The sequence below is a fragment of the Falco biarmicus genome, chromosome 18, assembly GCF_023638135.1.
Source record: "Falco biarmicus isolate bFalBia1 chromosome 18, bFalBia1.pri, whole genome shotgun sequence".
Classification (NCBI taxonomy): domain Eukaryota; kingdom Metazoa; phylum Chordata; class Aves; order Falconiformes; family Falconidae; genus Falco; species Falco biarmicus.
Window position 1 is genome coordinate 3,716,054 of NC_079305.1, and position 24,652 is coordinate 3,740,705.

The 24,652-nt window shown below is 59.3% G+C and overlaps 2 protein-coding genes across 17 annotated transcripts in view; one reads left to right on the top strand and one right to left on the bottom strand.

Moving 5' to 3' along the window:
* Positions 1 to 57: 57 nt before the first annotated feature.
* Positions 58 to 15,647, bottom strand: RHOBTB2 (Rho related BTB domain containing 2). Of its 4 annotated transcripts, XM_056363086.1 has the most exons (11): positions 15,552 to 15,647; positions 12,135 to 12,212; positions 4,740 to 4,941; positions 4,435 to 4,538; positions 4,141 to 4,326; positions 3,018 to 4,042; positions 1,905 to 2,023; positions 1,677 to 1,827; positions 1,504 to 1,592; positions 1,183 to 1,288; positions 58 to 1,107 (listed from the first exon to the last, which is right to left on the bottom strand). In XM_056363086.1, the coding sequence occupies exons 2-11, from the start codon at positions 12,191 to 12,193 to the stop codon at positions 872 to 874; spliced, it is 2,277 nt and encodes a 758-aa protein (XP_056219061.1). In that variant the 5' UTR covers positions 12,194 to 12,212; positions 15,552 to 15,647; the 3' UTR covers positions 58 to 871. The 4 variants fall into 4 exon arrangements, with proteins under 4 accessions (XP_056219061.1, XP_056219062.1, XP_056219064.1 ...); XM_056363087.1 differs by lacking the exons at positions 12,135 to 12,212; positions 15,552 to 15,647 and adding an exon at positions 9,618 to 10,051; XM_056363089.1 differs by lacking the exons at positions 12,135 to 12,212; positions 15,552 to 15,647 and adding an exon at positions 7,966 to 8,256.
* Positions 15,648 to 15,891: 244 nt separating this feature from the next.
* The window catches only part of PEBP4 (phosphatidylethanolamine binding protein 4), an 80,020-nt gene continuing 71,259 nt past the window's right edge, over positions 15,892 to 24,652 (top strand). The window contains exons 1-2 of one of the 13 annotated variants that reach the window (XM_056321764.1): positions 15,892 to 16,036; positions 24,531 to 24,606. In XM_056321764.1, the coding sequence (XP_056177739.1) occupies positions 15,942 to 16,036; positions 24,531 to 24,606 (171 nt within the window). In that variant the 5' untranslated portion in view covers positions 15,892 to 15,941. Of the gene's footprint in view, positions 16,037 to 16,076; positions 16,221 to 16,513; positions 16,541 to 16,845; positions 16,932 to 16,976; positions 17,107 to 18,000; positions 18,020 to 18,813; positions 18,919 to 20,243; positions 20,395 to 20,431; positions 20,610 to 24,530; positions 24,607 to 24,652 lie in introns of those variants that run through there. The other 12 variants (XM_056321762.1, XM_056321763.1, XM_056321773.1 and 9 more) reach the window with 12 other exon arrangements.

Genomic DNA, 24,652 nt, shown 5'->3' on the forward strand with positions numbered 1-24,652 from the left:
GGCACAAGGATGCCCCATGTCCAGCCACTTCCTCCCAAACACACAGGGACCACGCCGGGCTTTTAAAATACCATTTATTACAATGGAGCCTTCCAGGCTAAAATCCCAAGCCAAGAGCCTGGGGTTGGTTTCTGGTGTGGCAAGTTGGGGTGGGCGGGTGGGTTTGGGATGATTGGGTGTTGGAGTTTTTTTTGCTTTAAGTTTTCTTCTTAAATAAAAGAGAAATTAAGAGGCAGGGAGGAGAGGGCTCCTGCCCCCTCCTGCTCCCCAAATTAGGACAGACCCCACTTGTGAGTAGAAGGAAGGATGCTGCAGTGCCTGGAGGCATCTGGGGACCGGGGTCCCCTGCACCATGCCTAACCCTGCTGCAAGTCGAAGGGGGTGGCAGGACCCCCACAGCGGCTCCGGCTGCCCAGGGTGACAACGTGCCATCAGACAAACCAACCACATCCCGCAGCTTCTGCTTACAAATTCAAGTGGAAGCTGGATGGGTTTCTTCTTCTTCCTCATGCTGCTGATGTCCAAACGAAAACAAAACCAAAAAACCAAAACGAAACCAAAATAAAACCACAACACAGCCCTCGTGCTCCTGTAAACATGAGTTTCTCCTGCTGCTCGGTCTCTGCCAGTCCTGCAGCGTGCTGGCAGCTGCGGCGCGGGGAGAGCAGGGCTCCAGGAGCGCCGGGGGCTGGCGCCCGGCCCCGAGCCCCTCCGCAGGGACAAGCCCCCGCTACCCCCGTCTCCTCTGGGGCTTCGGCCGGTGGCGTCCGCTCCACACTTGGCGCTGGGGCAGGTCACCCCACTCTTCCTCCTCCTCCTCCTCCTCCCCGTCTCCTCCCAGGGATGCTGGAGCCAGGGCAAGGACGGGCTTTCAAACCACAGCCGAGGAGGAGGAGGAGGAGGAAGAGGAGGCTGTGGCTGCCGACGATGAAGGAGAGGAGGAAGGGGAGGTGGAGGCGTTCCAGAAGAGCCACCGCCTCTTGGGCTGCCGTTTGAGGTGGAGGTAGTCTTCCTTCTCCCGCTCCTTCTTCGCCCGCTGGTAGTGATCCTCCTCCTTCAGGTACCACACCGGCGGCCAGCGGTGCTTCTCGAAGTACTCCTGGTTCTCTGCAGGGACACCAGGGGTGAGGGCAGTGCCAGGACCGCCAGGACACCCGTCATCCCGCCCCGGCCCCGGCTCACCTCCCGACATGGCCTTCATGTCCCGGGGGAACTTGCGGCAGACGTTGTTGTAGTTGGTGCAGATGTGATGGAGGCACCAGTCGGCGAGCTGGTAGGCGCAGTGGAACTGGAAGAGATGGAGCCCACGTCAGAGCCCCCACGGCACGGACCACTGGGGAAGCCAGAGGGATTCACCCCACGCCTCCACGGACATCCAAGAGCAGACCTGGTTGTCCTCTCTGCCAGGACAGCATCACCCCCCCGAGCTGCCAGACCCCCCTGCGTGGCACCACCCAGCACCTCGCGCACCGCCAGCCCCGCCGGCACGGCGTGCTGTCCCACCTGAGCCAGCTCCAGGAACACGAGCACATCCCCATCGATGTCCACCATCATCTGGGCCGCCTCCATCAGGCCGGTGACGGTGTACTGCTCTGTGGGGGACACAGGGGGTTACCGGGCAGCTGGGACAGGGTGACAGCGAGGGACACTGTCCTGCTGCAGCCACCTCGACTCACCGGTGAGGGCCACCAAGTGCGGCAGGCAGAGGCGGTTGGCGAGGATGATGAGCTTCATGTCGTCGAGGTCGGGGCTGGAGCTGAACTGCCCGGTGTAGAGGTACTCCAGCACCGCCCGCATGCAGCTCTTGCTGGTGTAAGGAAGTGCCACCTGCAAGACACACACTGGCTGTCACCCTGCGCCCGTGTCCCCAGCTGTCCCACCCTCCCGGGACAAACCCTCCTTACCTCGTTGGTGGAGCTCTCCACGAAGGGGCCGCCGAACATTGCGGCCATCCAGTCGCAGCTGGAGATGAGCAAGGGCTTGTGGGCACTGATAGCACCATCATCCAGCACGAAGGTGACATCTGGGGACAAGCAGAGGGATGCTACTGGGACCATCCCCAAGCACCCAGGGCTCAGCCACAAAGTGCCTGGCACTGGGGACAGCAGCGAAAAGGGGACAGAGCCTAGCACATCCTATATTTTTTCCTAAAGATTCCTTTTTTTTTTTTTTTTTTCCTGCATCCCCCACCAGCTCAGAGGAGCTCAGGGAAGAGCCCTGGTGGGGCTCCGCTTCTTCCGGGGGATTTTCCCTGAGGCACATCACGACACACTTGAAAGCAAAGGGGAAAACTCAGGAACCAAACATCTCGCCCAAGTTTGAGTCATTGGGAGAGCTGAGAAGGACGCTGGGGGTCTCCTGCTGCCCCGCTCTGCTCTCCACCCTGGACCACAGCTTCTCCTGGTGGCGTGCCATGGGCCAGCACACATCTGTCCCCCGGCAGTGACAGCTTGACCACATCAAGGTCCGTCCTCATGAACCAAATCCAGCTGGAGGGAGTCTGGGACGTGCACACACACCCCCCCGGGATGTCACCCCGCAGCGCTGCAGCACAAGCTGGTGGCACGTGGTGCTGGGTGGAAAGCTGGGGAAGTCCTACCAAGGGCACATTGCTCCTCGTAAATCAGATGACCCAGGGGAAATCTGGGCCTGGGAGGGAAGGAAGTCGCCTTTGCTGCTCTCCCGTAAATAAACAGAGCTGTCAGGCGAGCTGGGGAGCAGGGAACCCAGGGGAAGGGCCATTACACTCACACTTTCTAGGGGGAAGAAAAAAAAAAAAAAAAAAAAGGCAGCTATAAAAATCCCAGAAACTCACAAAGTGTGACCAAAAAGCCCAAGGAAAGCGAGCGAGTGCCTGCTGATCCACAGCACAGCCGCCCTGCACATGCCTGGGGCAAAGCCAGGAGCTGCGAGCCCCGCATCCATCCATCGGAGCCCCCATCCATCCATCCATCCGAGCCCCCCAGAAAGGAGAGGGGGTGCTGCAGATGGTCCTCCCCCTCGGCCCGGAGTCGTACCCGAAAAAGTCCCCTTGGCCAGGCATTCCTTCACCCGGTTGGTCCTCCGGACGTGGAAGGCTTTGGTGATCTCCTGGTTCATGAACGCCTCGTTGTTGAGGATGTTGGCCACCATCATCCGGAGGTCGAACACCTCCAGCAGCTCAGCGATGTGAGCAATGTGCATGAGGTCCCGCTCGTTCTCATCCAGCTCCCCTGTGTACAGGTACTTCAGCACGGCCCGGAAAGGACCTGGCTGGATGGAAGCATCCATCTTCACCACCACCATGAGCTTGGACTTGTAGGTCAGCGGGTCTTCTGCCATCTCCTCCTGGATGCTGGTGAAAGCCCGGCTCCAAGAGGAGAGGTTCCTTCCCCGCCGCAGCCCGTGCTCCCCGTTCTCGTAGCGGTTGCCCCGCAGGATCCCATCACTGGTGGAGGCTCTAAGGCACGGTTTTCGCTGGCCAGACCCAGCCTCCTCGGTGCTCTCGCAGATATCGAAACTAGCAGCTCGCAGGAGGAAATCCCGCCCGTGGTGCCTCTCCTCTTGGTGCAGCATCCGCTCGGCGGCCGCGGTGACGGCCACCCCAAAGCCGTGCCCCGCGGTGCTCTGCTGGTCCTCCTCGCTCAGGTCCATGAGGAACAGGTCGTAAAATTTGGAGGAGGAGGTGGAGAGGTAGATCTTGTGTGCGTAGATTTTGATCTTCTCTTGCAGCACCAGGATGACGTCCGCGCACAGGGGGTCCTCCAAGAGGTGGGCTGGACGCTCCTCGTTGTTGGAAGGGGGGTCTGGGACGATGATGATGGGTGGAGGGGGCTTGGGGGGAAGGAAGGGGGCTTGGAGAAGAGGCCGCTGTACGTTGCGGAGGTGGGACTTCCAGAACTGTAGGTGACGGCGGGAGATGAGGGCGGCACGGATGGCATTGTCAAAGACGTCCTTGATGCCAAACTGGGCCACCACACTCGTCTCGTAGTAGGGGATGCCCAGCTCCTTGGCTACCTCCCTCCCCTTCTCCGGGGGAAGGATCTCGTTGGGTTTGATTGGCCTGAAAAAGAGGGGAGATAATGAAGAGACCTCTTCAGATGCACGATAAGGAGAAAGCGTTGGGCAGGCACGGACACCTCTAGGGCACAAGAGTCCCACCTGGCCAAGGGTCGCCGTGCCCGATTGACGGCCTCCAGGTCGGCATAGCGCAGGTCGAGCTGGCAGCCCACCAGGATGACAGGCGCGCGGGGACAGAAGTGCTTGATCTCTGGGTACCACATGGTCTTCACATGGTGCAGGGAGTTGGGGTTGGCGATGGAGAAGCACAAAACCACAACGTCGGACCTGCGAGGAAAGGAGGGTCAAGGTCCAGCGATGGAGCCAACCCCGCCGTGCTTTGGCACTGCCCTCCCTCCCTGCCCCGGGTAGCCTGAGGCTCTGCCCCTCCCCTACCTGCCATAGGCAAAGCGCCTGTCTTTGTGGTGGTCACCAAAGGTGTCCCAAAGCCGCAAGGACACACTAACGTCATCTACCACATCCCGGGAGCGCTCCAGCACCTGCGGGAAAAGAAACACCATCCAGCTCACGAGTCCTTGGGACCTGCAAACGCAGGGCTGCCCCCACCCCACGCAGGGTACGGAGGGGCAATTCACAATCCCGCTGCCAGGAGGGCGCAGCTCCATCTCCCTGGGGTTCGCAGGGGGCATCCATGAGCCCAGCCCCCCCAGCATCCCTCTCTGCACCCCCCCAGCCCTCACCTCCTGGCAGACACGGTACTGGTCAATGGCCCACACCGTGGGCACGTGGGTGGCGAGGAGCTGGTACTGGGTCAGCGTGGCGTTGCAGGCGCGGGCACAGATGAGTCGGGTCTTGCCCACCGCGTTGTCCCCGACCACGACGCACTTGATAGTTTCTACGTTTGGCCTCTCATAATCCATGTCAGAATCCATTAATTGGGACCTGCAGGGGGAAGCGGGGTGGGGGTGGGGGTCAGCAAAGAGAGAAAGAGAGCCAGGACAAGCCGGGGGGCTGTCTCCAGGTGGGACGGGACGCCAAGGGGGATGAAGCGACAAGATGATGCCGATACTCACGCTCGGAGCTGGCAGCCCCTCGCAGCACGGGGGAAGCTCTGCAGCCAGCGGCAGCCGGGAGCCCCAGCGAAGGCAGCGAGTGAAGGCAGCTGCCCACCCCGCGCTGGCTCCCGTTCCCCGCCAGTCCCCTTTAAAATTTAATATTCCCGTGGCAGCGTGCATTGCTCTGCCGCGCGTCAGACACATGCCCTGCGTTTGATTCGACCCTCCTCCCTCCCCGGCTCTCAGGCTCTGGCTCATGCTTGTTCATGTGAGATGAGGCTTGGCTTTTTTTTTTTTTTTTTTTTTTTTTTCCCCTCCCCTCCTCCTTTCCCCTTTCTCCCTTTCCAGCGTTCGCAAGCGAAGCTTCCAGATCCGCCTGACCCAGTGCACACCCGGGCACTGCCAGCCTCTCTGGCTGCCTGGCTCCGGGGAGCGCCAGCTCTGTCCCTCGACCACTGACCTGCCCCCCTTTTCCCACCCTGTTCCCAGAGGGGATATTAGAGAAGCGAAGGAGAAGCTGGTTGCATTTCCAGGAGGCTCATCAGCCCTCGGGTTTGGAGGGCTCCCAGCATCACCAGTCTCCCAGGGCCAGGCGTGACCCCAGTGTTCCCAAGAGGAAGGTGGGTGCTGTGGGTGCTGCGAAGCCGATACGAAGCGCGTGCATCCTGCGAGCGGGCATGCCCGGGTGTACCACCCTCTGCCCCTTCAAAGCCCCAGACTCTAAATCAGCCAGAATTAACTCATCACAGCGTTAACGCAGGGATTTATGTGCTTTCCAGGGAGAAGAGCGAGGAGAAGATTGAAGGAAGGGGAAAAGGACAAAAAAAAAAACCCCACAAACCCACCACATCCCAATTGCTCTGAACTTCCCAAAGCTGCAGCTTTTTTCTCCCTTGTCACCCCCTCCTGGCACCCGAGCTGCTATAATAAACCACCAGCGCAAAGGCTCAGTGAGCTAAAATACCCGGTAACGATGGCAACCGAGCCCTGCACGCCATCCCTGCACGCGGGGACCACGGACACACTTCCCTAAACTAGCAGCCTGGCAAGGACTTTCCAATGTTAGCACCTCCCTCCCGTGCGCAAGCTCTCTGAGCACACCTGGCTCCTCCAGCCTGGAGAAGACGGCACGTGAGAGGGCTCAGCACCGTGCAGGATTGAGCCGTGAGCCTTGCGGGCAAGCAGAGGCAAAGGCAGGTGGCACAAATCCAGGGCACTTTTAGGTGCCAGTGCTTAGCCATCGGCGGGTCCCAAGGCAAAACTTCGCCTGAGTAGCTGTCACCAGATGCCACGTCCCCTCCATCCTTTGGGATACGGGGAATGCTGTCTGCTGGGGGCATTGAAAACCAGGAATAGCAACCTCCTTGGGCTCTGCACAGCGAAAAGGAGTCGGGGCAGGTTGCCTCCTTCCCCACTAGACCCTGGAAATTTGTTTCCACCTTGGACATGCCCCTCCACTGCCATCCCTGGTCCCCTGCTCCTCCCGGGGATCCGCTTTGCTCTGTAGGACCAGGAGATCTCTGGGTGGGGGGGTTCTCAGTGCTCAGGGAGCTTCGCTGCGGTTATTTTTTGGGCCAGCCGCGCTCCCACGTTGGCCGAGCTCATTCAGGTGGTGGGGGGAAGGCACACGGAGATGACAACTGCGGTCGGCAGTTTGGATGCTTGCCCCGGGCGGGATGCTGGGCCTGCACCCAGCCGGCCGCGGGGGAGCTGGGAGCCTGCTTAGGAAGTCCAGTGCCTCCAGGGAATTAAGGGCTAAATCCTAATGGGATCAGTGCCTGCGGTGAGGAGAGGAAGAGGGGGATAGCAGCAAGCACAGAATGCAGGCGCCGAATACAGCAGAAGCGTGCTGGGGAGCTCTGGCAGCCCCGCAAGGGTGGCTCGTAGCCCCCCCCCACACAAGACATCACCCCAGGAGGGGGCCGAGAGCCTCTTTGCAGGGCCAATTTCAGCAGGACCATGCCACCACCCCCACAGCCCCCCTCCCCACCTTCCCCATCACTGCCTCCCTCCCAGGAGCACTCTGAAACCCACCAGAGAGCAAGAAATAACCCAAGACATCGGAGTTCCCCCCAGGAAAAGCCCTTTCCTGGGAAGCAGGGCTGCTCTGGCCAGCAGCCCCCCCAGCACGTCGCAGCCCCCCCACTCAAATCACACGTGCCCCCCCGCACCCCAAAATTGCTCCTTCCAGGCTGCCCAGCCTCTGGTTGCCAAGGCAACCGCACCATCACCCCGGGAGCCGTCGCTTAGCAACTCCCAGGCTAAAAATCCTCCATCCCGCACCTCGAGAGGGGAGGAGAACCCCCAAAGCGGGGGGGGGGGGGGGGCGGCGGGAAGCGCCCCAAAAGGGCGGCAATGCCCCCAGATAAGGTGGCATCTGTCGTGATCCTGGCGGCAGCTGCGGGGTGGGGGCTGCGGCGGGAGAGGGGCTGCACCGCGGCCCGGGGGCACTGCAAGGGGGGGGGTGGGGGGGGCGGGGGTCCCCGCAGCGGGGTGCGGGGCATTGCAATGGAGGCCGGGGAGCACCAGCACCGGGTGCGGGGCATCGCGAGGGGGGCCGGGGAGCACCCAGAGCCGGTGTGCAGCATTGCAAGGGGGGCGAGGGTGCTCGGAGCACGCAGGCCGGGGGTGCAGGACATGGCAAGGGGGCTGGGAAGGACCTAGGCCGGGTGCGGAGCATTGCAAGGCGGGCCGGGGGTGCGGTCTGCACCGGGGCCGGGTGCGGGGCATTGCAAGGGGGGCCGGGGGTGCCGGGAGCACCCAGGCCGGGGGTGCGGGCCAGCGCAAGGCGGCAGCGGGTGCATCGCGGAGGGGCCGGGCCCCTGCTGGTCGCTGGGCCGCGGGGCAGGATGCGCGGAGGCGGAGCGGAGCTGGGAGGCGGAGGGGGGGGTGTCCCCCCCCCGGTACTTACACCAACACAGACGAAGCGGCGGCTCCCAGGGGCCGGGGCCGGGCTCGCCCCTCCGGACATGGCCACGGCGCAGGTTGCGCGGCTCGGCACTGCGCGGCTCGGCGCCGCGCTGCGCGGCTCAGGGCCTGGGGCGCGGGGGCCCATGCCGGCACCTCGGCCGCTCCGCTCTCCGCATCCGCGGCCCGCTGCGCTGCGCTGCGCGGAGCCCTGCGCGGAGCCCTGCGCGGAGCGGCGCGCTGCAGTCGGGGCCGCCCCGCCTTCCATTCACAAAAAACAAGCGGCCCCGCCGAAGCCCCGCCCCCGCCCCCCCGCCGCCGCCCATTGGCTGAGAGCGACGGGGGGGGGGGGGAGGGGGGAACACACGCGGGGGGGCTGCGGGCGGGCAGCGGGGCCGGGGCGCCTGGTGGGGGACCCCATCCTGCCGCGCATGGGACCCCCACGCTGCCCCATCCCTCCCTTGCTGGGGTCCCCATCCTGCTCCACCCCCCCCGCCCCTCATGGGGGACCCCCATCCTGCTCTCTCAGTCCTGACCCCACGGGGGACCCCCATCCTGCCCCCCCAGTCCTGCTCCCAGTCCTGCCCTGCATGGAGGACCCCCATCCCGCCCCCCCAGTCCTGCTGCCATGAGGGGACCCCCATCCTGCCCCCCCAGTCCTGCTCCCAGTCCTGCCCTGCATGGAGGACCCCCATCCCGCCCCCCCAGTCCTGCTGCCATGAGGGGACCCCCATCCTGCCCCCCCAGTCCTGCTGCCATGAGGGGACCCCCATCCTGCGCCCCCAGTCCTGCCCTGGCTGGATCTCTGTTCTGCCCCTAACCCCCCCCCTGCCCTCCATCATGTGCTGCATCCAGCCCTCATCTTCCCCATGCATCTCCCCTCCATCTCCCCACTGCAGCCCACCCTCCCTGCTCCCCCCACACCGGGAAGGGGTGCACCCTCTGCCCCCCCTCCTCTGAGCACTTTTCCCCTCCCCTGCATGGGGGCTGCATAGGGCCGCCAGCCCCCAGGGTCCCAGCCAGGCCCTGTGCGGTGCTGGTGGTGCTGCCAGGCCAACAGCCCGGCTGAGGATGGGGCTGTGCCGGATGAGACCCCTCCTGCGGCCGCACACAAGGCGCAGCACCCCCCAAGAACACCCCCAGCCCCTTGCAAAGCTGCTTCTCCGGGGGTGAGGGGGGGGCGCAGAGCTGACCCATCCATCCGTGCTCTCCAAACCTAGGCCACTCACTACAGCACTGCCTTTGAACCCTGCCACGCTTCTCGCAGCCCCCTCCTCACCCCACAGCCCCCCCCCCCCCAGCCCCCCCAAGCTCTGCCACCCCAGGGCATAAAAAACTCAGAGTCATCTTTGCAGCGGGGCTGCCGGGAAGGCATCCGGCACGCTGGCCCTGCTGCTCTGACCCCGTATATCCGTATATCCGCATCATGTGATGCTTCGCCATCCTTCCCCAAGGCTTTCGGCCGCTTGCCCCCCCCCCGCCGCATCGCCTCCACCGAGCCACGCTGAGCTCGGCCCCCCCCCTCCCGCTCATCTCGCCTGGGCTCAGGCCCATGGCCGCCACTGATGCAACGCCGCGTCAAACGGCGCCAACCTCGCGCCTTCGCATCGCCGCCCAGCGCGGCCCCCAGCCCCCTGCCGTTGCCCCCCGCCTCACCTAACTCGCAGGACGGGGATCTCTCTCTCCATAGCAGAAGGAGATGGAGGCGCTTATTTGGGGAGGGGGGAGCCTTTTGGCTTTTGAGCCGGGCATAAGCAGCTCCCGCTGCTGCCTCCGTGCCCACGGCGGTGGCGAAGCTATCGGCTTCACGGCGAAGTTATTTATCCCCCTGCAACGGGAGCTGCGAGCAGCCGAGCTGCAGCTCTGAGCTTTCTTCTCCTCGGAGTAGATCACGGGGAAGGAACACGTAAAGCTTGTTTGCCAGCCGCATGATTTGGCTTATTTGCTCTCTTCTAGCAGGTGCTTAATTGTGGCAGAAAAAGTTCCTGGCAGCTCTTTGGGCATCCAAATTCCCGCCTGCCCCCCTCCCTGCCAGGCAAAACAAAAGCGCAATTGTCACTGGCAGCCCAAACACCCACCGCCTTTCCCGGCGGGAGAGAGCCGGTGGCGGGAGGCACCGGGAAGGGCACCGGGCAGGGAAAGGGGCTGGGGAGCATCTGCGGAGTATGTGGCCGTGACCCGCAGCCCCTCTCCTGTGGGAGGAGAAACACAAGTCTCAGCGGCTCTCGCTGCATCCCACAGCTCCCCAGCCAGCCGACACTGCGGCATGGCATGGCACGGCATGGCATGGCATGGAATGGCATGGCACAGCATGGCACGGCATGGCACAGCATGGTGTGGCATGGCACGGCATGGCATGGCACGGCATGGCATGGCATGGAATGGCATGGCACAGCACGGCACGGCATGGCACAGCACGGCATGGCATGGCACGGCATGGCACAGCACGGCACGGCATGGCACAGCATGGCACGGCATGGCACAGCATAGTGTGGCATGGCACGGCATGGCATGGCACGGCATGGCATGGCATGGAATGGCATGGCACAGCATGGCATGGAATGGCATGGCACAGCACGGCACGGCATGGCACAGCATGGCACGGCATGGCATGGCATGGCATGGCACAGCATGGCACAGCATGACATGGCACAGCATGGCACAGCATGGCACAGCATGACATGGCGCGGCATGGCACGGCATGGCATGGCACGGCATGGCATGGCACAGCACGGCATGGCACGGCACGGCACGGCACAGCACGGCACGGCATGGCATGGCACGGCATGGCACGGCACGGCATGGCATGGCACGGCATGGCATGGCACAGCACGGCACGGCATGGCATGGCATGGCACAGCATGACATGGCACGGCATGGCATGGCACAGCACGGCATGGCATGGCACGGCATAGCACGGCACGGCATGGCACGGCATGGCATGGCATGGCACGGCATGGCACAGCATGACACGGCACGGCATGGCACGGCATAGCACGGCACGGCATGGCATGGCACGGCACGGCACGGCATGGCACAGCACGGCACGGCATGGCATGGCACGGCATGGCATGGCATGGCACGGCATGGCATGGCACGGCATAGCACGGCACGGCATGGCACGGCATGGCATGGCATGGCACGGCATGGCACAGCATGACACGGCACGGCATGGCACGGCACGGCACGGCATGGCACGGCATGGCATAGCACGGCACGGACTGGCACAGCACGGCACAGCACGGCACAGCATGACATGGCACGGCATGGCATGGCACAGCATGGCATGGCATGGCATGACACGGCACGGCATGGCTGCAAGGCGACAGCTCCCCTCCCTCAGCACCGCTGCCCCGGCAGGGCTGTGGTTAATAGGCCGGCTGCTGCCCCCTCCCACAGCTCTCTCTGATTTAAGCCTCTTGAACCTGTCCCAGAGGGCTCCCATCTGCCCGGCTCCGTAATCACCCTCGCTCCCGGGCAAAGAGCTCCAAACCCGACGGCTTAACGCTGGGGGTCACACCGGGGAGCTCGCACCGCTGGCACCAAGCAGCCACTACCACCCCACAGCATCCTCCTCCCTCCGTCTCCCCCTCCCCAGCAAGAAATGAAGAAACTCTCCGGGTATCGGAGACATGAATGGACATTGCTCCAGCCGTGCCCTCCTCGATAAAGTTTTTTGACTCTCCGAGATTTAATGCCAGGAGCATTTCCATCCTTTCCCTGCCCAGGGATTTGCCCCGATTTGCGGGGGGGGGGATGGATGTAGGGATGCAAACCCCTTTGCCTTTTGCTCCTTGGAGCAGCCAGCAAATAAAGCTGAGCTCAGCGTTATCCACCTTGCAGAAGGCTCAGGCGCTGCGACACACCAAGGCGATGCATCCCTCGCCGGCAGCACCCTTCCAAAAGTGGATTTGCAGTGGGGAGACACCCCGACACCCTCCGGTAGCCCCAACGCGCGTTCCCACAGCCCCCGCCATGGGGCACCTGCCTTTGCCTTGCTCTGCCCTAAGCCCTGCTGCGAGTTTTCCACCTGATGCGTGGGGGAACCGGAGGCGTCGCCGTGGCGCGTGTCGAAGGGGAGCAAAGAGCAAAGTCCCTGGAGAAAGTGGCTGGAGGAAAAGTGGCAGAGCTGGGAGGCTGGAGGAGCCGGTGCCACGGCCAGAGGGTACTTACAGGCTGTGAGCCATAGCGGTCATCTTCCCGGCGGGGCTGCCTTTCCCCTGGGTTTCCATCTCTTTCTCTTGGCAGACGCTGTAAGGAGAGGGCAGAAGGGCTCTGTGAAAACACCCCAAACAGGGACTCATGTCTTAGAAGCCCCCCCCGGGCTCCTGCACGATGTCACCCCCGCTACCCTGGGGACAGAAAGCCTTTGGGATGGCAGGTCCTGCACGGCCACCTGGGCTGGCCCAGGAGTGTCCTGGCACAGGGAGATGGCTGTCCCTAGTCTACTGAGCAGCTCTGCCCGCCGTCCTACACCTCACTGCCAGGTCTGCTCACCCCACGCTACCACCTTCACTGGACGAAGCAGCCGAGGGGGAGATGCACAGCCCCGTCCCCTGCACTAAGTTTCACAGGGACAGCCCCCCCTCGGCCCCAAGGGCTGGCCAGCGGGGTCAAGGGGTCCCCCAGTACATAGCCCCTGCTCCATGCACCTTACCCTTGGGCTAAAAGCCTTTCCTGGGGGCATGTGCACCCTGGGCAGTGCCTGGTTCCTGGGGTGGCCAGCAGCCCACCGGTGTGTTTGCTTTGGCCAGCACTCCCCTCCTACGAGCTCTGGAGCAAGGCAGGGCAGCAGGGCTCTCCCCTCCTTCTCCCATCACTGGATCAATGGTGCACGCACACGTCAGGCTGGAGCAAAGTCCAACCTGAGCTCCTGCTGGGCAGTGGGAGTGGGTTTCAGAGACCCACCATGGTGCTGGGTCCTTCCCTGGATCCACCCAGGAAAAGCAGTTAGGGCCATCCATCCATTTTGCCGCTCTGAAAACCCCCAAAACCTGCAGCTTTTCTTCCTGGGTGATGTTACAATGGGTCTCCTTGCTGAGGACAGCTGTCCCAGGTATCCAGGTGGGCTCCCCGGCCCCATCAGCGGGATCGGGAGAGCTGAGCCTTCCCTCGCCGGGCAGCCAGGGAGGGACGCGGCACCTCAGATAAATGGTTTTTAGGGCTCAGTATCCATTTGGACCCAGCAGGCAAGGAGAAGTCTCCAACCAGCACTTTGCAAAAATGGCAAAACCCAACCCGACCGCGACGGGGGAACAGGGGACAAAGGGACCTTGTGCCGCTGGAGACGGCACGATGGGATGTGCCACCGCACTGGTGGGGAGCAGACTGGGAAGGAGAGTCCAGGAAAGAGCTGATACTAGAGGGGAAGTTCTAAAACAAGGAGAAAGAGCATTTCTCCATCTTTCATCCCCTGTCCTGCCAGAGCAACAGGGTCTGTCTCCGAGCCGGGAGATCGGGGTGCTCTGGAAATTCACTCTATACACATACTATGACCCAGCTACACGCCTGGAGCCCACCTCCCAGCCCTGAAACACAGCCACCTGATATGCCACGGGTGATAACTCATCCTGCCATCGATACGGCTGCAGAATTTCAGGCATTCATCACTCAGTTTATAAATATTTAAACCCAGAAGGAGCCATGTGCTCCTGTAAAATGCAACGTATTATACAAGCAAAGCCTCCCTCCCTTTACCCCAGCGTGGAGTTAATGAACATCTGGGGCTCTCCAGACAGATCTTTTGCAGCTAGAAACCAGGTCAGGGCAAAATTCAAGGTCTTAGTCCGTGCATGCAGGATTTCTGCACCCTCCAGCTGGGATGCATTGGATTTACCACCCTGGTTGGTGCAGAAAACACTGCCGATAGGAAATTGCAGCTAAGGCTGCTCCTCCAGCTGCTTTCTCCCACCACCCCAGCCAGGTTCTGGGCATGCATGGCTGGCCCCACGCTCCCGGCAGGGCTGCAGCTGCAGCCTGAAACATTTACAGGCTCCCCGCCGGCCGGCTGCTTCATGCAGTATTCACAGTTTCATACAGTATTAAGAGCTGCTGACGCCTCGTGAAAAAACTGTGAAAAGCTTCTATTTGGGGAAAGTTCCTCTTATAACTGTGCATCCTGTGGCTTCTCTGTTTCCCTTTTCTCCTGGCTCTCTTGCTGTGGAGAGCAGCATGAAAAATAGGCTGATAACATTGCCAACGAGCCTGGGCTTTTCATCAGAAGAGAAAAATAACCCCCCAAGCAACCCCCCCCCCCCCCCAAGGAATTAATTCTCACATTGCACCCAGGGAGCTGCTATGGGTGCGGGGTGGGTGTCTGCCTGGCTTGCTGCAGCTTGGGGACCGATGCTCAGCAAGAAGGGGGAAAGTGCGATCTTCCTGGCTCTTGGCCCTGGGTCTTGCTGCAGCCAGCACCCAGCGCAGGGAATGGGGCAGGGGCTGGGGGGGTTTGGTGGGGGCCTGCATAGCTCCATGTTAAAAAATTATTAAAAAAATAAAAAACTCAAAGAGCAAGGAGACTGTTTCTAAGCAACTGTCTCCAGTAGGGATGGAGAGCAGGGGAAGGGGGAGAAGGAACACTGGGCAGGGAGAAAACTTCTGGGGTCCCAGAGCCCCTGGCAGGGTGAGGGAGGGAGCAGAGGAGCTGCCTGGGTCTCTCAGCAGCGATGGCTGTTTGAAAGGCAGGAAAAGAGGGGACGGGGGGTGTCAGACCACCAGCAGCCAGCACTGATGGCAGACCAGGACCCCCTGGGGCTGAGGCTCGTGGGTGGCTGAACGGGAGCATCAGCTCCTTCCCCCACCGCAGAGCCCGGCCGTGCCTCGTGTCTTTGCTTGCCAAGCAGCACCCATGCCCCCCAGCCCACCCCTCACCCTAACGGCTCCTGGCCCAAGGAAGGGGCACAGTGCTGCCTGTCGCTCCACCAGGTGGTCCGCAGGGCGAGCAGGGTGGGCAGGTGGGCAAGGAGACATGGCAGCGTGTGGTGGCTGCATGGACATCCCAGCTACTTGCCAGGTGACATCAACACCCCTTATTGAAGCAGCAGACAGCAGCCGTGGAGAGCCACCGGTTTTGTCAGCTCTGTTCTCGTGGGACAGCAGGGTGGCATCCATCCCATGCTGGAAGGTTCTTCGCCCCCATAACCTGGTGCCCTCTCGCACGTGGCTTTGCCCAGCGCCCTCCTCTTTGCCCACACCAGCCACTGGCCACTTGCTAAACCCCGCTTGCCACCACCAGAGCCCCGTCGGGGTCTGACAGCCCAATTCTCAACAGCTCAGAGGGGAGTGAAGGGGCGACGAGGGAACGGGGAGCTAAGACCACCTCCGGAGGGCCTGCATCAGCCCACAGGGCTGGAAACCGCCTGCAGCCGCATTTAAAGCCACCCCTGTGGCACGAGCATCCTCCAGTGCAGCCCACCAACCCATTTCCAAACCCTCAACCCTCACAGCCCTTTCCAGCCCCCCGCAGCTCACCAGCATGGGGAAAAAGCCTTCAGCCTTGCCATATCCCATTGCTGCTAGCAGGGCCAACCTTGGCAAAGGCCTGGGGAAAAAATAGGGGATAATTTTGCTCGGGGCAGCTGGCACAGTTACCTGTGTACGCGGGCTCTGCACCGTCCCGCCGCTCTCCCCTCTGGTCCAGCAAATCTCTTGGCTTTCCTGAAGTGCTAACTGGCCTGGGACAGGTAGGACCCATTTTTATATGCTCGCCCATGTGATCCAAACAAATGCCCTAGGGATGAGTTTTTGCACTGACACAAATAAAGGGGCTGGGACTAAAACCTGTTGAACCACAATCCGTACTCAACGGACAGGAATTTTCCACTCGCTGTGGGTGTGCCAGCGGCACGGCACGCGTCGAGCCCACATCTCCTTGCTCCCGACAATCCCACAACTCCAAAGCCTTTCAGACTCATTCCTAAATGTATTGCAGCTGGAGAAAATGAACTTGGGTGGAGGGATGGATGGGAAGTGTGAAGGAATATGTTTGAGCCAGTGATTACATCTAAATTCTGCAAATCACTCGCTATTTCTCCCACGGTCTGTGGAAGAAAAGAAAGCAGAAGATGCCAGCCAGGGTGAGGAGGGGGGTGGGGGGAAAACTTTGCGCCTGGAAAAGCAAACTGCCCCTGCAGCCTTGGGGCTTGGCAATGCCACTTCTGCACGGGTTGGAAGGTGCTTTTGGGAGCCACGAGCTGCCCAACCTGCGGGATGCTCCTCGCGGCCCATCACGGATGCTGCCGCTGGTGAGAAGGCAGGCAGGTACCAGGGCAGGGTGAATTAAAGGGATCAGAAGTGATCAGGATGGGAATGGAAAGGGGAGGGTGAGCTTTGGGTGAGCAGCGGTGAGTCAATGGGAACCGAAGGACCAGGGAAATGGCCACGGGCCACGGAAAGGAGAGGTGGTTCAAAGGCCTGATTCAGTGGGACCAGCTGGTGAGTCAATGGGAAAGGAGGGAGCTAATGAGCTGATGGGCAGCAGGTGTCCATCAGGCTTAAAAAGAGGCAGGGGGAGGCCCTGGGCTTCAACCAGCTTTGCTCAGGCTGCTTTTCTTGGAGGGACTGGAGCATGCTGTCTGCAGGTACCGATCTAGCTGATAACAGGCAGGAACGTGCCGCTCGGCACATGCACGGCGGTTTTGGCTGCTGCAGGTCTTGCCTCACCTTCTGATGGAGATGCTGTCGTGCCCCGGGTGCTGCTGCGTGTGGCTGGCACCCAGGGCTTACTCCCACGTGTGCTATGTGCTCACCAGAGCCATTTGCTCTAGCCCGAACTGAGCTAGAAAGGGGGAGCGAGGGGCATTTTCATGCCTAATTTTGTAGCAGGTACTGAAAGGGTTCCTGTTTTGCTGGGTCACGGAGCAGGGAAAACGTTCCCTGCCTGGAGCAATGCCTGATTTGCAGCTCAGAGCATCCTGCAAACGGCCCTGATCTCTGCAAACTGCAGCGTTTGCTGGCGTCCCAGCTGCCAGGGTCAGCCCTTACCTTTGCAAACTCCCCCCCTGCTCAGCCCCTGAGCCAGCGCTGGGCTCAGCCCTGCCGAGGAGCCGGCTCTGGGGCTCTGCCAGACTTGGCTGGGCGCAGGCTGCCCTCAGCTGCTGGCTCCTCTGCTGCTGTGGGACTGGGGATACTGGTGGTGCAAAGAGGGGTAGGTGGAAAAGCAGTGGGGGGAGGGGAGGGTTCTGTTTTCCTGTGTGTTGATGGGGGGGCATCATGCATTTTCCTCGTTTTGCAGCTGTTTGGTTGTTGGGGTGTAAGGGCAAGGGCTCTGGTAGCTGCAGGAACAGTAAATAGGGGGTCACCTTGGGGTTCCCTGCAGAACCAGGGTGCTAAGGGTCTGGGAGTGAATGCTTGGGGAGGGGGAAGCTGGAAAAACCTTCTGGAAAAGGTAGCCATGCTCCAGGCGAGTACTTGTGGGAAGTACCCTCGCCTCCTTCCAGCATGGGGGAGGGGCTGGGGGCCACCCCCTGCATGGAGCTGTGACGGGGCTCAGGGCTTCCTGGGAAAGCACCATTACTGGGACTCAGCTGAGCTCATTAAACCTGGACGAGCCCCCTGCAGCAGACCAGTTAAACCCATTTAAGGAAGGGTTAAGCCAGTTTAGTGTGATTTGGTACTCTTGATGCGAAGGTTAATCTGGTATAAGTGCTTCAACATTGTGGATTTGGACCAATCTAACGAGTCTGTCTCCCTGTTTTTATCCACCTGACTTAACGAAGGGCCCAGCCTGGCTCCTCTTCATCTCGGGCTGCAGAGAGCCACTGACAGAGAGAAAATAAACTGGGGGCTGAAGGGAAGAGCCACATGCAGGCTGAATCTGAAACGATGCTATTTATAGGCATCCCTGCTCAGCCAGCCTAAATTCCATGTAGGTCCCTGTGCCTGGGGAGCAGCAGGGTGGGCAGCAGGCAAAGCCAGCCCATCACACCTTGATGGGGCAACTGGTGGGGCCAGGCTCAGCCTGACCTGAGTCAGAGCTGAGGACGCTTCTTCCTCATCCCCAGCTGCTCATTAACCTGCTGGCCCCAGGGCTTTCCCACGAGCATCACCCAGCCCAGCTGGTGAGATGGCAAGGACCAGGAATGGGTGTTTGTTTTCGCTTTGGGTTTTTTTTGTTGTTGTTGTCGTCGTCTCTAACCCTAAAGGGCTGTAATCACTATTAGGCACCCACAAGGCATGGGGCAGAGATGGGCCTTCTTGCCAGGGTGCAGCCCTTGGGAGAAGGGGGGGGGGGGGTGAAGAGGGAAGGAAGGTGAAAGTGCTTGGGTGACCCCTCTGTAACCCAGCCCCAGTGCTGTACCCGGCCCACGCAGCATCCCTGGGGAGCATGGGGTGTGTGTGTGTGTGTCTGTTTGAGCAAAAGCCACAGCTGAGGGTTTCTCAATGCTTTTCCTTCACGCTGCTGTCGTGTGTTGGTCTTTGCAGCAATGCTGCATGGTCTCCCCTGTCCCCAGGAGTGGGTGGGGGGGTGTATGTGTGTGTGTCCTTAATGCTGGAGCTCAAACTAGGAATTTAAAGTGATGCTGAGCAGCTCTGCAGTGGGTTGCAGCAACCTCTCAGCAAGTGTGTGAACGGAGGGATGCATGCGGGAGGTAATTGCATTAGGCAGTGCTCCGGTGAGCAACCGGCTGGGCGGTGTGTGCCAGCACCGCTGGGATCTGGGATCTGCCAGGCTGCGGAGCTGCTGGTGCTGGAGGAAAGGAGGCTCCCGCTCAGCTCTGTGCCTGCCTTGTGACTGCAAAATGTATGCGCTTAATATAGGCCAAATGAAAACATTCTTCCCGAAATAGAAGACCTTCCCCAGAAAGAGCTGCAGCTCCGGCAGGAGCAGTCACAAGGTGCCTGCTGTGGCAGGGTGGGCGCTGGCAGGTGTAGCTGTGCAAGGCAGCACATCCAGCGTGCTCCCAGCGGTGCCTGCCACCAAGGTCACCTCACCCAGGAATCTGCTCCTGGAGCTGCTGTATGTACTGCAGACCCCCAGGGACCCTCCCCACTATGTGCCAGCTGGCTCCGGGGGCCAGATCCTGCTTCAGGGGAGGGGTGTGTGGATGGGGCAAGCATCCATGGGGTGCAGAGGTGGGTGGCCCCATCCCTGAGCCATGCGACACCGCGGGTGAGGATTTTGCTTGGTCTCTGCACTGTGCAAGCGTGCTGGGGCGAGTGCTCAGGGTGGTGTCGGGTGCTGCAGGGGCTGAAGCATGTTCCTGCTCGCACGCTGATGGGGCTGGGCTGGCAGGAGAAGGGGCGATCACTGCGTGCTGCAGCGCACGGCAGCTCTGGGCTGCTGCCAGGCTTGGGGGGGGGGGCGGGCTGCACCTAGCTATGGGCAATAAGCCCAGCAAGGATTGAACATTCCTCCTCCAAGTGCTCCTGTGACGCCCAGCTGAGGGAGAGGGGCTGGTGCTTGGGGGGCTGTGGTGCCAAGGAAGGCTCTGGGGGCTCATGGCAGCCCGGGGCCTGCTCTGGTGCTTGGTTTGTGCTGCACTGCATCTTCTGTTGGGATGTGATGCGGGAGCCTGAGCAAAGGGCAAAAAAGCACCGTGCATCCCCTCCCTGACCCCATAAACTGCTGGGCAGGGGGTGCTGCAGTCCTGGACCTGACCCTCTTTGAGGGCTCTGACCCTTCCCCCTTGGTCGCTCAGGACCTTCTCCACTGCTGGTGGTGACAGCAGTGTTTAATCCATCTTAACTAGACACAGCTGCCTGCTAGGAAAATGGGGTGGATGGGGGTGAGAGTTCAGACCTGGGGCTTTGGCAGGTCAAAAGAGAAAAGCCAAAATATTTGGTGGTTAATCTCAGGCTGCACTGTGGATCTGCACCTGGCATTTTCCAAAAGGCAAATCTCTGACGTTTCAGTTTGTAGGCTCATAGGGGTCTGCTTGGGGGTGTGTGTGAATGCAACCACATCACCCTATATTTTGCCCCGGCACCTTATTAATGCTGTAGATGCAGAAACCCAGGCTCAGCTGTTGAACTCTTGCATGGCGAGCTGGTGCTGTCCTGTCTCCTCTGATGCTCAGATCCATCTTATCCCAGTAAGGATAAGGGCTGGTGCTGCTGCTGCCCAGTGAGCTGGGGGCAGCTTTTTCTGCACTGCCCGCCTGGGTCTCTAACTCCTGACCCTTCTGTGGCACGAGACAGATCCAGGAAAACTGGAGGCCACTTGAGCCAAGTAAAGCTGTTGCATCACCGAAAGCCACTTAAGTCTTCCCAGAACCTTAAAATTCTCCGAGACGGAAGGCTGGCCCTGCAAATCGGTGCAGATGCAAGTTTATGCTGTGCTCTCGGACAAATGCTTTTTTAAAAAAATTCACAAAGCTCTTGCCCTGTGGGCTGGCTGGGCAAGGTGAAGATGACCTTGTGGTGATTCAGTTGAAGCCGGGAATGAAACTGTTAGCCATGCAAAGAGGGAAGTGTGAGGACAGCCTGTGGAGAGGTGAGATAAGAGGCACAGCACGGCCAGGGCATGGCTGGAGGTGCAGCAGGTTATGAATGGCGATAGGATGTGGTTTTCTGTTTCCTTTGCTGATTGCTATGGAAAAAATAGCTGAAAAATAGGCTGCCTGCAAGACTGATTAGGGAATTCCCCTGGCCACTGAGGCTCTTGCCAAGTCCTTTCCTTCCTACAGTCTTGCTGGTGGGTATCAACAGGTAAAATCCTTTCTTTTGAGCTGTTTTTCAGACTGTAGGAATTGGTTTCTATTGGTTTCTTGGGTGCTTTGCTCACAGGACTTTTTCCCGATGGGGAAACTGGGGCAGAGAGGAGCCCAAATCAGAGGGAAAAGCTGGGCTGGACTAATGCTGGGAGGTGGGAGTACGTTTACTGCCCAGAACTGCCTCTGCTCATGCAAAGCAAAACAAACCCTTGTTCTCATGAGCACCGGAGCAAAGCAGCAGCCTTGGCTCGGTGGCAAGAAAAGGGGATGAAGTTTCTAATGGGCTGTAGTGGTGAGCTGCAACTTTAGTGCAGCCTAAAACAAATTGGGGGGGGGGGGGGGGGGGGGGAGGGGAGAAACCCTGGGTGCCAAGTTTCCTTTGTCATGGGACTGGGGAAACTCAAGCCCAGCGCTGCCTCCCTGCTCTGCCTCTGCAGGCAATTAACGTCTGGGGCGAGCAGAGGTCACTTAATGAAATGGGATGGATGTAAGCTTAGATTCCATGAAATAAAATCGCTTTTTATGGCGTGGGGACTTAGTGCTGGGTGAAGTCAGAAGAAACACTGGAGCGGATTATAAATGGCACTGGTTAATCTTAAACTAACATCAACAGGAAGCCAGTGGCTGGGGTGGGAAATTCCAAAGCTTGCAAACAATATGTTTTTGGCTTGCGTCAAAATAAAAAGCTGGTCTCTTCTGAACATTTATGGGGATATTCTGATCTGGAAACACTTGTTTTACATGAAAGCCCAGCTTTAAGTAAACAAACTGCAACAGGGCTGGAGGCTTTGCATGCACGTGGAAGCTTTGAGAGCTTGTCAGATCCAGCTGGTGTCCATGGGGTTCCTGGAAATAGTTTAATTTATTTTTTTTAGCTGTGTCCTAATGCTTTCAGTGTTCCCTGGCAAATATTTTGGGACCTTGGCAGTGGCTGATGGGGCTATGAGGGAGTGTCAAGAAGTGGGCTGCAAAGGGGTGATGTGCTGGGGAGCTGGGCAGCACTCGGATGGGCTGCTGCCTCCTCTGCAACAGGCCACCTTCTTCCCTCTGCAAGTACCAGTTTTGTGGCCCCAGGGACCAGCTGATGTGTGTAACTTTGCTCCCAATGCAGGTGCTTTGCATCTTGTATGTGCTTGGTTGCAGTAAGCCCCAGACTTCTCCCTTCTTCCCCTGCCTAATGGTAGTTTCCTCTCATTAAGAGCCTTTTAATCCCTAATATTAATAGGAACTTATTATTTCCTTGGCTTTGCCAACTGTGAAAGGATTTTTAGTAGCTTTTTGACCTGACCTGGTTTGCTGGATTTATAATTGTGTTTGTATCTTCTCCCAATGAACTGAAGTGATAGTGGGACTGCAGCATATGTAGGCAGCACTCGGCTTCCTTGGGCTTCACATCATTGCTTCTCATGTTATTAACCAAATAAGTCTGTGCAAAAGTGACTGGCTGGGCTTGGTACCTTTTAAAAGCTTTATTTTTTTTCTTCTTCCTGAATATCTATTCCTGCTGGATGTCAGAAACCTCCTGGCCCTGTGCCCCAGGGCTGTGCAAGGATGGGGAATGGCAGGGAGCAGAGCCTACGTGGCTCCATGCCGAGGTTGTTTCAAGCCATCCTCCAAACTAACAGCAAAAAAAAAAAAAATTATTCCTTCCTCTCCTTCCTCTGGAGTTGGGAGGGAAGGGAGAGAGACCAGGGTGAGCAGCAAGGTGACGTGTGGAGATGCAGTGCATAGCTGGAGAGTGGTTAAATCCCCAGGGCTGTGCTTGCTGCCCATGGTCTGTAGAGAAACGATAAAACTGAGGAGCAGGAGGGGGTTTACAGTAGTGTTTTCAATATCAGCTTTGCAAAAAAAGTGTGAAGTGTCTGTTTCGAAGCCGAGGGCAGTATCTCATTCTGGAGTGTGTGTGGGGAATCCTGGATGAACATATTTTCCCCAGCATAGCCGCAGCACCGTGCTGGAGGTTTCCCAGCAGCTGGAAAGATGAGATTCCTGCAGTCCTGGACTGCTTAGTCAGGAGAGGTGACGCGCAAACATGCTGGAGCTGCTGGGAGAGGCAGCTGGCTCGTGCTCTGTACCTGGCTTGACACCACTCGATGTGTTTTCCCATGGGATGATCCCTCTCCGGAGGGGAGGCTGCTCCATGTGGGCTCTTGGGCTTGTGGTATATTGGTTCTTCCCAGCTCCAGGCACAGGCAGGCCGGAGGAGCTGGATGCCAGTGGAAATCAGCTGTCCCTTGCACAGATTTGCCAGGCTCGGAGTATTTGTGCAGGCAGCATTGTGCTGGCTGCAGCCTGGCAGCAAAGCCAGCAGCACCGCTGGCTCCTGAGTCACCCTGTTGTGTGCATGTGTCTAAAGCAAACAGTCTGGTGGCTTCGTGCCCCTTGGGAGCCAGTCTGACCTTGTGGGAGCGGTGCACAGGAGCTCTTGTCTGGCACTGGCAGCACTGCTCGCCCCTGCATTTTCTACCCTCGTGATGTGGGTTTGCTGCATGGGCTTCCTGCTGTCTTTCCAACTCTGCTTCCTGCTCCGGGGAAATGGCATTGTTGTAATTACTTTGCAAATAGCTTTTAGAGAGAAAGCCATAGTTCCTCTTACAGGATGCTGCAAGAGAAATTGTTGCTCCCATGGGTCTTTCTTCCAGAGCATCCCTGGGGGATCCCTCTGCACCTTGTCTGTCGGCAAACCCTTTTGCGCTGATCCCATTTCATGATGATCCTCTTGGGAGGTCTCCAGATAGAAGCAGCTGATGTTGCCTCTGTGTGACAGGCTTCTCGCTGCCTCTAGGTTTAAAATAAAATAGCCCTGTTCAGAGTTCATCCTGTCTCTGGCTTTTGCTGTTATTTGGGTAACCTCTGCCAAGTGGTCACCCCAAGCCACTGCTGCAAAGTTACAGCAGGAACCAACTGGAGTGGGTTAATGCAAAGTAACGATGCTCCTCTGCTGCTGTGTGACAGACCTGGGGGGCTGAGCTGCTGGGGCCACAGCAATGCAAGCCCTGTCCCAGCTTCACTGCTCTTCAGGCTTAAACAGTGAAAATGGATGGTTTTATCGCAGGCAGGGTCCCTTGTCCATGTCTACAGCTCTCCTGGTGTCCACATCCCTGTGTCTGTCCTGGTCAAAGCCACTCTCCTGCCAAACTGTCAGCTTTCCAAGGGAAGTCTTGCTGTTCTCAGAAATCCTGAGGAGACTCCCTGGGCAGCTGTAACAATGACCAGCGGTCAGGCATCCCTTGCCTGGGGCTGTGACCCCTCTTCAGGCTCCCCCAGGACCCCAGGTTATCAGTCTCCTAGTGTGTGGGAGCGTGTGCGGATGCAAACCCCATCTTGGTGATCCTGACTCATGCAAACCAGTGCTCCTGACTCCGATGGGAAAAGCGTTACTCACGTGAGCCTGTTTGCAGGATCAGGGCTCTAATTACGGGCTTTGCCCATCTTGTAGCGTGGGAACCGGAGCCATTAGCCCCTAAACCTCCAGATCATTCCCAATACATTAATGTTTCTAATTAGTTAAGCCTGATGCCTTTTTCTCTAATGACAGTGGCGCTAGCACTTACTCGTGTTCGCTCTGCGTGCTGGTACTTCATTATATAATGATACAGTATGTGTTGTAATACCTATTCCCAACTGACAGTGGTTTTTTTTTGCATATGCCTCATCCAGAACTGATTAGGCAACGGAGAAGATGGGCTAGTGCAAATAAATGTTTGGGTCACATCCTTTCTAATTAGCTGGGAAGATGCTAGTGTAAGGGGGAGGGGGGGGAATTAGAGTTACCTGGAGCTGGTGGGTTGGGTTGGTTGGATGCTGTTGTTGTGGGATGAAAACCCGTTGCCTGTTTTTAAGCTCCTGTAGGGGATGAGCTGCCCCTTCCCCAGGCTGTGTTTTCACTCCCAGTCCCTTCTTCCCTTCCTTCCAGGGAAACCATCTCCACGGCAACCTCAAGCCTCCAGGCTCTGCCTCCTGGCTGCTCACCCATCCCCAGGACCCAGCGGGTAAGTCTCTGGGTACCAGGTCCATCAGGTGGCCCGGTGAGGGCTG